Source organism: Anoplopoma fimbria, chromosome 19, assembly GCF_027596085.1.
Source record: "Anoplopoma fimbria isolate UVic2021 breed Golden Eagle Sablefish chromosome 19, Afim_UVic_2022, whole genome shotgun sequence".
NCBI lineage: Eukaryota > Metazoa > Chordata > Actinopteri > Perciformes > Anoplopomatidae > Anoplopoma > Anoplopoma fimbria.
Window position 1 is genome coordinate 2,085,519 of NC_072467.1, and position 13,361 is coordinate 2,098,879.

The 13,361-nt window shown below is 40.1% G+C and overlaps 1 protein-coding gene across 1 annotated transcript; it reads right to left on the reverse strand.

Annotated features, from left to right (window-relative positions):
* Positions 1-768: 768 nt before the first annotated feature.
* On the reverse strand, positions 769-11,225 carry alpk3a (alpha-kinase 3a). The gene is made up of 10 exons (XM_054619500.1): positions 9,940-11,225; positions 4,790-7,274; positions 4,365-4,512; positions 3,685-3,812; positions 3,557-3,592; positions 3,175-3,449; positions 2,974-3,062; positions 2,661-2,878; positions 2,515-2,563; positions 769-2,428 (listed from the first exon to the last, which is right to left on the reverse strand). Exons 1-10 carry the CDS (start codon positions 11,155-11,157, stop codon positions 2,092-2,094), a joined length of 4,983 nt encoding a protein of 1,660 aa, XP_054475475.1. The 5' UTR covers positions 11,158-11,225; the 3' UTR covers positions 769-2,091.
* Positions 11,226-13,361: the final 2,136 nt, after the last annotated feature.

Here is a 13,361-nt window from a genome sequence, read left to right on the forward strand (position 1 = left end):
ACGTAAGGTAACCTTTACTTGACATGCTAGTCCTAGGCGTAGTAAGTCCCTGTATTTATATATATTATATATATATATATATATATATATATATTAAATGTTGCAGTAAATGTTTTGAGCTAAATTTAAAATAAATGTCAAACTACGGATTTAATTGATAGACATCAATCAATGATATGGGTCACTGATTCTAGCTGGTCACATTCAATCCTTTTCATTTATTTGTTGTTGGTTATTCATTGCATTGTTCATCATATTCTTCATTCATTCCGTTTATTTAGTATATTCATTTGTTTTCTGGTTAGTTTTGTAGTTATTCTAGTAAATATTCCATTTATAAAGAACTTGATCATATTATTTGTGTGAATATTAAATAATAGGTACCTGTACACCTTGAGAAGAACTCCGTAGCAACCCTGAGATTAAGATTTAATTGATTAATATGGAATTCTTAAGATTTCCTTATTTTTCTAAAATTGGGTGGCATCCAAAATTGAATCTAATGGTAAATTCTGCTAGTTAAATTAATAGCGGCTTATGGCGTAAACCGTGTACCATCATTCTCTTATACTAATTTAGGTTAATATATCAGAATTGAATTAAGAATACTCATTTCATATCTTTGACTTAATTTGTTAGTATTTATTAAATCTGCTTCCAGCAACAACGCTACAAAGGTATATTTAATGTATTATATAGTATATTAATTCATATATTGGCTTTTATCTAAAGCCATGGATTAAGAGGACACCCCTTCGGAAGTATAGATCAGGAAATATTTAGGCATCAACAGTTTGATGAATTTAAATATTTGACAATTATACATACAGTCATACTATAAAAAAAATAAAAAAAACCTGAAAGGAAAATGTGATCAATGGTTGGACACAAAGGTTTAACATATTTATTTAAAAAAAAACCATTTGCTGACGTGATGTGACATAACGAAGACAGCACACACATTTATTCATCTCTCTTAATCACTCATTCATTTTCTCACTCGCACACTACTTCAGATATTCATCCTTTGACTTTATGTACACCTGAACACAATTTAGTTTGCATGACACCACATTTAACATTACAATATTTTTCACTATCATTAGCTGGTCGAAATGTCAACCTCTTTTAGAATTTTCAGTCATGCAATTTCAGAAGTTTAAGAGATTAATACTTTGACGATTTTCATTGATCATTATCCAATAACCCATAACAGTCTTTATTATTTGTAAAAGGCAAATTACTGTTGTTGGAATTCAACATGACAACCTTTGCAATCTCCCAAGATAAATGAATATTTTTCATTCTGTTTCTTATTCTGCTGACTAACTGTACAATAGCAAAACCCTGAGCATACCATTGTTAAAGAATTTACTGGTAAGCCCCTACTGACCATTGCTTTGCATTTGCCGGTATGTATTCTGAAATACTATGAGAGGACCTATTAAAAACACAGACACAACAGATACAAAGCACTTAAAAACTACTAACAAATAATGCCAAAAACAACGTGCACGCAAACATCTTTGACCTAAAAATGGTGCTGTAATTCCACAGCATGAGCTCAACTTTGCTGCTTAAAGAAATGCTGCATAGGCCTTTTCTAATGCAAGCCGTACATAAGTCTCAATACTTAACTTTATGTCCTCCTAACATGCTGTACATCACAGATGAACATGCAACGATTAATATGGAACTCCCTCTATGGCTGTGGTATTTCTTCTCCATAACTATTGAAAATGTTCCAACTCTTCATTAAAAGAAAAGAGCTTCAATGAAAATTTCAGTGTGAAGTACGGTTGATTTTTCAGTGATGATGATTTTGAGTTTACAGTCGTTTGTCCAATCATTGAGCTGATAAGATTCTGAGTAAAGTTAAAAACACTGCTTTTGCTGGATGTGTTATTACTGTAATTGTAATGGAGACTTAGACATTCACAGTAATTCTTTGTGATAAGTCAGGTCAACAAACTTTTCCTTTTCCTTTAAACTCTTCAAGTCCTTGCTGGTTTTGGTAACCGGAAAGAAACAGGTAATACTAAACCATTACAAGCAGTAAAATCTTGCATGACACAGAAGGAGCACCTCTTCTTACCTCATTTCAAGGACATCAACAGTTTCTGCAGGCTTGGGTTTGGTGCCTGATTTATTGTCCTCTGTCTCCTGAGTTTTTCTAGTCACCTTTGGACTAGAATTAGCCTTTCTAGACATCTGAGGACTGTGTCCTTTCCGCTGCAGCTGGGGGCTGTTGGAGCCCAGCTTGCGGTTGAGAAGGGGGCTTCTGGAGCCCTTAATCTTGGGTTGCAGCAGACTATCCATAGTTTTTAGGGAGCGCAGGCCAAGAAGTCCACAGTAGTAGTTGCACTGATGGTGTGTCAGGAACTGTTCAAACACTTCAGGAGAGCCATGCTCTGTTAATCCTTGGTATCTGAAATACAGGGGACAACTTTTTATTCTAGCTTTTCTTATAGAAAACAGACAATAACATTTGCATTTCCTGGTTTAGATACGAACCCTTTTGACTTGGTCACAACTCTGACATTTGTAATCTTCGTTTCAACTCCTGAAAATAATAAATCACAGAAGATTATACATTGTATCATTCTCAGTAATAGATGACCAATAAATGTGTTGTTTATGACCTTGTATGAGTTTCTTACCCTCCATCCGAGAGACCAGCAAGTTGCCATGCGTCCACTGATGTATCCAGTGCTGGAAGGTGCTGCATTTTTGCTCCACCTCAGAAACGGTTCGTGTAATCAGCCTTCCTTTAGGATCCATCCTACAGTAGTCGAGGAAGACACCCTCGAGATAAACCTCCACCGTGGCGTATGGCACAGAGTTCGCAGGCCGGTACATCAGATACCGAGCAATCACTCTGTGGGCAACACAAACAAATAGTGGGTTTATCACAAGGCAGTGTTTCACATTTGATGGGAATCAGAGCTACTGTATAATAAGCATGGTACTTACTCCAGTGAAAAGCCAAAGTTCTCAATAACTCTTGCTTCAGCCGCAAAGATTTTACAATATTCTCGTATCATGTTTTGGACTTTGCATTCCTGGCGACACAAACAATTTATTAAAGCAGATCAGTTTATCGCAATCATGATCACTAGGACATTTGTGGGAGCAATTTAATAAAGATTCTTGGACACTAAATCCACCACTCACTTGCTTAGTTATCTGTAGATTTCTCTCTGGGAGGTTGCTCTCCTGCGTGGTCCCGTAAGCGATGGGGCTTTGAACCTTGATGATGCAGGCGCTTCCAGACTCATAAATGGGATCCAGGCCGTAAATGACCTTCACTCTACTGGCTTTGTGAGCACAGCCCTCACCGATGTGCGCCGTCTCGGTCATGATGCGGCCAAAGTACTTTTCAGCCCAGCTGCCACAGTCGGCCAGGCCTCTGTTGAACAGCAGTGGGGTCATCTCGATCTCCTCTCCAACTAATCGAAAACAAGACACATATTTACAATGGATATTGTAAATTCACGAAAAAAAATGTTAAAGAAAAAAAGTTGATATGTAACAACAACAAAAAAGGTACAGTAACCTTCCAAATCCTCTTTTAGTAGTATCTCAGACAGAACTGTGAAATACAAAACAGAAAGACTCATAAATCATTATTTATATATTATAACATTTAGATTTCACACTTGATTTCTCAAGGCATATACTCACTGTCTACGCTGAGCAGGAAGTCAGTGGTGTCACTTCCATATTCATTACTAATCGAACATCCATATACTCCACAGTCGCGGCTGGATGCCAGAACAATAGCCAGTGCGACTTGGCTTTCATCTCCTCCACTTGAGGACAAAAAAGATAAAACCATAATCACAAGACACCCTAAGTTGAGTTGTACTAAACGTCAAAGGTTCAACCTCAACCCACAAGGTGTCACTGTGAGACAGATGGACACGATGTGAGGCAGCATTCTGCTGACACAGCAGCCAATAGCACATATATAGACTTTTAATGCCCCCTGGAGATTGGAAATATATTGTGTCAGGTTACAGTTTCTGTGTCTAGCCAGAGATTCACCTCTCTGTGTCATAGCTGTGGGGCTCACAGTCACATGAGCTGGACGTCTCTGCAGTGAGAATATGAGAATGACAGAAGGCCATGGGATGCACGCTGAGGCCCAAATAAATCCTGCTCATCCGTGTAGCATTATTGTTTCAGATTTGGAACTTGTCCATTTATACCAGTCATGTCAGCTGGAAATCCTCACAGCAATAGCAGCGGAAAAAAAGGTGACAAGAAATACAACATATTGAACACCATGAGACATTGCTGTTGATTTGTGTTACAGGGGGTTAGAGTACAGTTGACACTGTGCGATAAGAAGGTGGTTTTACCTTCTCTTCACCTCTAGTATTTCCTCCTCATCTCTGTACCACTTAATGGTGGAGTCACTGAGCACGTTGAAGAACTGGCACCACAGCTTCAGGTGTCCGGAGGCATCTGGGAATGGCTCTCCCCTGATTTTACGGATGACCTGTGGAGCTGGTGGTGCATGAGAGAGGGGGTGCCAAGGTAAATATATACTGTCCTAGAGAGTGGAGACTTTCTCATGTTTCCACTTCCTCACACACTGGTGTACCAGTGAGACTCATGTGTTGACAAACTAAATATTTCACAGAACCCTTTGTATTATGATATTGTGATATTATGTGAGTATTTAGCTATAATATATTATACTGTGCCAACAAGTCCACACAAACTTTATTGGAAAACATAGACAAAACTACATTTTGGGGGGATTTAAGGATTTCTTCTTTACCTTTCAAAGGGTTAAGCTTCTTTTCAGCTGGTTTCTCCTCTTGTTTGGTGCTGACAGGCTCTTCTTTGGGAGTCTCCTCCACGGCTTTTGGCACCTCCAAGGTGACTTTTCTGCGGCTCAGCAGGGGAGAGCGTTTCTCCATTGGTGGGGTATTTTGTCCTGTGGGAGCCTGCAGTAATGCCGCTCTGCGAGCCTGGCTGGGTGACATGTAGGGGGTCTCCTTCTTGCCTTGAGCTTCCAGCGCACCAACCACTGCTCCCTCTCCATCTTCTTTAGTTTTGGGGATGAAGATTTTGCGACGAGCTCCGGAGGCCAACTCTTCAGGCGTGGCAGAGCGTATGAGTGACAGACTGTCTCTGCGCTTCAGACGGGGACTGCTCTCACAGGAGAGGGATGATGTCGGTGTTGAGCCTCCACTTAGATCTTCGTCGGCTTTGTCAATTTGACGCTCACCCACAGTGAACACGTCTGGTTCTGGAGCAGTCTTGGACATGAATTTACGGAGACTGGCTGGACTCAATGATGGATGTGCCGGAGGTTTAGAGAAGAGTCTCTCAACAGATGATCTGTTTCTTTGAAGGTCCTCAACAGACACGGAATTCTCTATTTTGGCCTCTTTAAGGGGTTTTGTCTTCAAGACTTCAGGGACAATGTTATCTTCTGTCGATTTAATGAATGTTGGCACATTGTCATTAACTTTTGGTATTAGAGCTTTTATACTCTTCTCTGCTGTTTCTTCTAGGTTCTGTTTTCTATTTTGACTTTTTTCAAGCACAGTGGCATTATTATTGTCAACATCATGCTTTGGTCCCCTTTGCGTGGCAGCGGAAGTTTCAGTTTCTGTCCACTCACATTCTGTGGGCAGTCTGAGTCCAGAATCACTTTCATGACAAGTGACAGAGATCGGTGGCACCACAAACAAAGGGACTGGTGGAGTTTCAAAAGGCTGTTGTCTATCTGTAACCTGTTTTTTAATGTATATATCATCCTCCTTGTCATCAGTGCACGAAACATTTATAACAGGAATTAATGCATAGTCCATCTGAGGGAGCTGTTCACTACTTATCATGCTGGGCTGCTTTCCCTTAAACATTTTTGTCTCGCCATCTGATTGCACAACTTCCTTTTCATTCTCTGTAAGCAAGAGGTTGTTAACATTCTGCATACTTTTCTGCGTGGGCAGTAAGCATGTTAAATCATCCATGCTGTGGTCTTGGATTATTACGTCAGACCCATGAGCTGCATCATAATCTTGTAAAGTAGCAGGCTCTGATTCTTGATTGTTTTGTCCCAAAATAGTAAGTGGCAGAGTGCACTCTATGAGCTGTGGCTCAATTATTTCAATTTTTGGGATTATAAAATTCTCATTAGGTGTGACACCTGCCACAGTTGGTTTAATATCTGGGGTGTCATCAATAGTAGATATTTGGATTTGTGGGATATTCGCTAAGGGCAGACCCTGCTGTCTCTCACTGCTCTCTTGAAGTGCAACATTATTTTGTTTCTCCAAAACATAATCATTAACCATCTTGTTTGGTGTTACTGAGAAGCTCTTTGATTCATCCAACTCCTCTTCTTTCACTAGATCACTCTTTTCTGTCTCCACTTCAAACTGTAAACTCTCATTTCTTGCTTCAGCTCTGTCCCCTTCTAAAATGACTTGCTCTTGGGTTTTTAGATTGCTAGCAGAGTTTACTTCTACATCTAAAGCAGAAATCAATACCTCTTTAAATTCACTGCTTCTAAAACCTGTGTTTGAACTCTGTATTGCATTGACATTGTTGACTTCAGTGTTTTCCTGTCCAATAGAAGAAGTGCATTCTTGCAGCATTTTTAGGTCACCCGTTTCTAAACTCTCTCGGGCTGCAGTGGGCGGAAACCCTACATTCATTTCCTGAATCAGTGAAGTACATTTGGCCTGTTCTTTAACATCATTTCTCTCTACATTGTCTGCGGCCAGAGCAGGCAAAGGCGGAAGAACATGATCTGGTGTTTTAGACTGACATGGCTCTATTCTCTCTTCCAGTGAACATGTTGTTATTTCAGTAATCTCAGATCTGTTTATTTCTGAGCACGGCTGTCTGTTTGATTTCACATCAGCTTTCTCTTCCTCACATAGCTTATTGGAGGAGCTGCCCTCCTCCGTGTCTGGTTCACCTTCTTTGCCCATCTTATCAACACTCATCTTTTCTTCTTGTGAAGTTTCACTGGGTGCCTTTCCAAGGCTGTGACTGTTTGACGCCGAGACAAGATTGTCAGGGGAAATCCAGCTTTCTTCCAAACCAGTCAGGGTGGATGTGGAGGAGCATTCCTCTTTATAGGAGTCTTGGGTCTGTGACAAAACAAATATTTCTTCCCTGGATGATGACTTAGCTCTGCCAGCCTGATGATTAGTCTGTGGTGAAACGACCAGGCAATCAGGCTCTTGCTGGTGTACGGGAACCTCTTTCATAACAGATACTATTTTAGGATCTTTCTCTTCAACCTGATGAAAAGTAAACAAATAAATCATTTTAGTACTTCAGTGCATTTGCAGCAGCATTTGTATTTCACAAAGAACTACATTAAACACACATGCTTTAAACCGCTGGCTTAAACTTCTCATGCATGAAAAATAATTAATTTTACATGCATAAAGAGTAATTTTAACAGTCTGATTTGTTAATGACAACACAACCGAATGGAAAAAAACATTCAGTGCTATGTTCAGGAGTTCTCTAAGAATCTTGTTAAAAGAAATTCACTGCAGTGATCTTTGACACCGTGCTACATTTAGACTGAGACACATTTTGCTACCATAAATCAACAGAAGCATAAACAGTGACCGATTCTGAAAAACATTCAATGCGTTGTGTGTTACATTCCCCGACAGAGAGGAAGTGTATCCTGGTCAGTCTGTGAACACAACTGATCAATTACTAGTTGATATTGAACAATAAATAGTTCAAAAAAACATGCAGAACAACGACAGTAAATCAAGATATCTTCTGGTTTTATGACCTGTCAGCTTATTTCAGGAACTTCTTTACGTCATATCACGTGCGAGGTAGCTGAAAGCAAGTGTTTACCTGTGCAAGGTTCCAATCATGTCTATGATTAATCTTAATTTGAAACTGCTTGTGTGCTCTGCCTCTTATGCTGAGGCACGGACAGGGGAATTCCCACATGATGACATGATGTGGTGTTTACACAAAGAAATTTCTGGGCAGTGTCACTTGTCTTTCGTCAAAAGGCAAATCATAAGAACAACTTACACTTGAGTGTGCATAGCACTGAAGAGAAGATCTACAGGTAAAGCGTCAAGCTACATATAAAAGTGTTTTTCCCCCCCTCACTGCCCCTGTTTTTGTTATTTACTTTCATACTATTAAGGTGAATGCAGAATAGTTATGAAGCCAAATGCCCCCTCGTGACAACATGTTTGGCCAGCAGTGACTACTAAGAAAAAAAGAAGTTGCTGCTTTCAATGGAAGGGAACTGGTGTCACGTTCTAAAAATGAAGCTGTGGCTGGCACTTCACAGATAGTGTAAATAGATGTCACACACATGTGACAAAACACTGTTCAGATAAATCCTTTGACTTCCTCGAACTAGTAATCCACGAGGGCACATAGTCTACAACCATGTTCCACATTATGGATAAGCAATAGCTTTGCAGGTTGGTCATGTTTAAACACATATTTCAGTTCCCCTTTTCACTTATCATCCAGCACCAGTAAACTGGATGTTAATGGAAAATGCAGAATTAAATACATCTGCTGTGTTATAGCATTTCATGCAAAATTCAGGGTACAAAACAATTCACAAACTCAGAATACATTTACATACAAATATCTAACTTTCAGGGAAATTTTGATTCTGATAGGTTAAATTAATCACCTACACTTTCAAAAAGATTTTTGAAAGTGATATAGAACATATCACTAATGGTTTATTGAGATGGAACTATGTTAGCAATCTGTTCCTGTCTCTAACATTGTATACTGCATACTGTTAAATATACAATTTAACATATGTAACTGCTTTTCATAAACTATGTCTAAATTAGTATAAAACGAATAAACTAGTGTCACTCTAGCATCAACAGACACAAATTCATCTTATTCAAAAATAATTTCAGAATTTTAATGTTAAAATGTTTTTGTTGAAATTTTGCAACCTAGATGAAAATACATGTTCACATATTTGCACCATTAAAAAAAAGAGTTATCACTTCAAAAAGACACAAATCCATATTAAAATGCCAAGAGTGTCACAATCACATGACCAAACTGAACTATATCAGTGCAACCCAAAACAAAGCAAAAAGTACAAGTGACTAAGTGTCCCTATCAGCTTTCTTACTGTATGGTCATACACTGTACAACACATTAATCATAGCATGATGATCATAATCCCCTACACATGACAGACTTGAAACAATCAATTCTCCAAACTGAACACTGAGATGACAGAAGTACTGCTTCCTCCTACTGCTCTACATGAGGAAGAGGTTTATATATATATAGATATATGGGGGGGGAATGTGTCCTATGTGACGAGGCCGTCCTTTCATGCAGAGACCTGTCGCTCTACTCCTACTCATCCAGAACACACGGCCGTCTTTCATGCAAAGCCTGTTTGTAACCTGAGAACCGCTTCTGACATTCAGGTTTCATCATGATCTCTGACGCACTGGTGTCCCACTCATGGCAGCCAACATCTGAGATATTCCCCATCCTATCTTACAGTTTACCGATTCGCTCCACAACATCCCCCACCCCCACACATATTTAGTGCAAGTTGCTCAGTTCTTATGGTTCCCTAATTCTCCCACACTATCTTGTTTAGCTTGACGCTCTTGAGTGATATCAAGGCAGTTAAACCACAAGCTCACATGGTGAGGCTGACTCACTCCACCAGTCACTCATCACTGATATTATACTGTATGTTTTAAACGGGGCTGTATTGTCTGACTGTCCCACACCATGAATATAACATCTAACTATGAGTTGGCATATCTACCACATTTGCAACCAGCAGTGTCATAGTTGACATAGTTCAGGCGTTGGCCCTGAAGTAGCTCATCTTGTTTTATCTTGTCACACAAATGCAGCCTATTTATAACTCTGAAGTGGCAGCCAGCTGCCCTTGAAGACCACTATACATACCTCAGTGAGAACTTGAAGCCCAGACAATGACATTGCTTCACCTGGACTGCCGCCCTCCTGCCCCACAGACACCTCCATGGCCTCCATAGCAGCATCCGCAGCTTTGACACTCCGCCCTGTGGACTCCTCTACGCTCTCGGGTGCCAATTTATGAGCTGGTGGCTGGTCTGTGTGTAGAACACTGTCTTCACGCTTATGTTCATGTGGCTTCGGTGACTGTTGTTCTGTATCCACAGTCTCTGAAGGCTCCTTCGGTTTATTTATTTCCATAGCCACAATGTCTTCTGTGAGAGGCGTGCACACCTGATTTTGCTCCGGTTGCAGCCGAAACGATGGAGGCGTTGAGGCATGCGAGTAGTCAAACTCTCTCTCCTTGTTCTCCATGTGATCATGAGAGTCCTTCTTGGTCTTACCAAAGAAGAAATCTTTGACTGTGTGTAGCACCGAGGAGATGGAAGCCTGGATGTTGTGGGGGTCATGATCCTTATGAGCCTTGCTGTGATGTTTGCCTTCTGAACCATGTTTTGTGTATGGGACTGTATGCGACGTCTTCAACAGCCTTTCTCTTTCCTCCCTCTCTACCTTCATTTCTTCTTCTCTTCTTCTTTTTCTCTCATATTCTTCTTCTAAGACTTTGTCTTGTTCTTCCCTACCTTTTTGCATCCTCTCTTGCTCTCTCTCTTTCTCTTTACTGACACCTATAACAGGTATATCTATCTCTTTAGGTTTCTCCCCTTGAGATGAGCTCTGTTTCTCCTCACCAGCCTGGGACTGGAGAGTCTCTGCCAGAAATTGTGCCAAACCCATTCCTCCATCGTAACAGTTTTCACCTCCATTCCCCATCATATGGCTTCTGCTGCTGCGTCTGTTGCTGTTGTTAACCCCATCATCGACTCCATTTGTGATCTTTATTTTCTTTTTGGCCAAGGTGTCGTCGGATGGAGTTATCTCCTTTTCCAGGTCTTTGGATGTCACAGCTGTTTCCTTGACTTCAGAGCTAACACCATTAGGTTCTGCAGCAGCTCCCAGTTGCTCCTCAGCCTCAGGCTCCTGGACCGCTGGCCTCTCCTCCTGTGGAGGGACGTGCCGCTTCCTTTGAGGACGTTCTGTGTTTTCTTTATCCCCTTTCTTGGTGTCCTCCAGCAGATCTTTCTTCTTCTTGTCTGCTTTCTGCTTCAGCTTGGCGAAGAACCTCTGGTGGATCTGGAACTCGTTCATGGTGCCGACCTCCAAAACTCCCGAGCACGAGACAATACCTTTACTATTGCTGGCTGAAACCTGATAGATGGCTGCATCGTCCAATGTGCAGCTGAAAACAGAAACACTTATTAATTTGATATTATACTATCAGCATTACAATTCCCAACAAAAAGCTGCATTTTTAATAATTCGATGTAATACACTACAATTTTTGCATGGTTGTGTTACATACTTGTAAATATGGAGGGTGTGGGTTTTTCCATTACGATGAACTTCATATTTTGGGAGTCCACAATAGCGATCCAGTTCCATGTCATCTTTATACCATTTCAGTTCTGGAGCTGGGTAACCTAAAAACATCGATAGACTATAATTAACTTATTGTCTCTGGGTTATAAATGTGCCACAAAACACTCTATCTATGAATATTGGTTACTCAGGGAAAATGCTAGTTTGGTTTGCACTAAATTTTATCTAAATATTATTTTGTCTTGGGAATTGTACAGTAAAATTAATACACTATAGAAGCTTTGGCATTAATGTGTTTTTAGGCAGTTAAAGTGATAGCTGCTGGATCAGCTGTTGGTGTTGGACGGATCCACCCATCCAATCTGACTGCAGTTGAAAACACAACATCCCCAAAAAACAGCTTGAATACTATATGGTCTGTTGAGTTTATGTATCAGTTCAGGAAAAGCAGTTCACTTCAAATGAAATATTTCCTTTGATTTCAGATTAATCACATCCTGTCTTTGTACATCACATACAATCTGAAAGGTTTCAGTTCCTCCAACAAACAACAAGCTGAGACACACAAATGAACAGACCTACCTGATACTACGCAGGTGAACTTCATGTTACATTTTTCTGACACTGCCTTTGATTTCAAGGTGGTCTCAAAGGATGGCTGTATGTCATCAGTCAGCTGAGCCATGACGCTGCACAGAGTGCTCCTGGAAACAAACACCGATACATTAGAGAATTTATTGCTTTCAAAACGACAGTTTTACACTTATATTTTCAGTGACCCCTTCACCTCTGTGCAGTACATTCCAATAACTTGCTCAATCAAGAAACAAGGATGTTAATGGAGACTTCGGGTAGTGACGAGGGTGTGAAAGAGTGACACAGAGTCTTGTGAGGCATCAGGCAAAACAAAGTTGTCAATTCAACACTAAAACCGATGTTCATCATTAAAAACTGAACACAACACTGGACAAACTGGACATTTACATTACAGTTCAAACGTGTATAGGTTTCATTCTTGGGGTAAACCAGTTGTTGTGGTTAAGATGTTAGTTGGGAGGAATGTTTTAAAAGTGTGGATTACCTCGGTGGCCTGTAGTGAGAATACCTTGAATAGCTATTCGGAGAGGAGGCAAATGAAGGGACGTCAATGATTAAGTTCTGCGCATATATAGATAACCCAATTACATTAAATAGTTTAATAACTGCCCTCCTCTTTGACAAAAGGAGCACTTTCTTGTTTCTTATGGTTTTTAGATTGGAAACAGAAACACTCATAATTTATACGATAAATGTGATTTATGACCCACATTGTGATGTGCAGAACAATATGGAAAGAATCTTTGGTTTGACTATTTATATCATTCACTCTTTCCCCAGACCCAGATGTTTTTTCTTTACCACCATGCAATATAGATAAATAAATAAAACACAAATCTGCTTCACAAGAAACATCCTCCACATATACTAGAAATATATGTGAGACTTTCTACCTGTTTTCTGGTCTAACATTCGAGAGGTAAGGATTGCGGCTTTCTGTGCGGCCATTGGAAGAGCTGCCCTCCTCTTCACTGAAGCTGCTTGTCCTCCCATTCCCAGAGTAAGAGCGAGTCATTGGCCTTCTGGAAGTCATATTCCACTCAAGCAATTCACAATAAAATAAAAAAATTGTGGTAAATGTATCACCCAGAGTATGAAACTACTCCGTGTTCACGTCCACAGGTCGTCAAGGCTTAAATAAAACTTAGTCATCCATGTAAAAGCTCCTGCAGAAGAAAAAAAAGGAGCACTTTAGAAATATAAAAGAACCGGTTGTTGTTGTTAATTGACTAAAGTGTAAGATACACTCTGTAAACATTTGCTCATACAAAAGTCAAACACACACAGTTCAGTATCAATGCTTGTCCTTTCTGACCGGGCAAAGTACTTTGCATTGGAGCAAGTTATAAATAGGATCAGTTATCAGGCAGTGGAAG

What these genes read in the sequence shown, in the direction of transcription:
- alpk3a (XM_054619500.1), bottom strand. Translation starts at nt 11,157, where the DNA reads ATGAACGAGTTCCAGATCCACCAGAGGTTCTTCGCCAAGCTGAAGCAG. An exon ending in GGCTTCAAGTTCTCACTGAG is followed by an intron (nt 7,275 to 9,939) that starts GTATGTATAGTG and finishes ACTTTTCATCAG; the next exon opens with GTTGAAGAGAAAGATCCTAA. An exon ending in CTTCCTGCTCAGCGTAGACA is followed by an intron (nt 3,593 to 3,684) that starts GTGAGTATATGC and finishes TGTATTTCACAG; the next exon opens with TTCTGTCTGAGATACTACTA.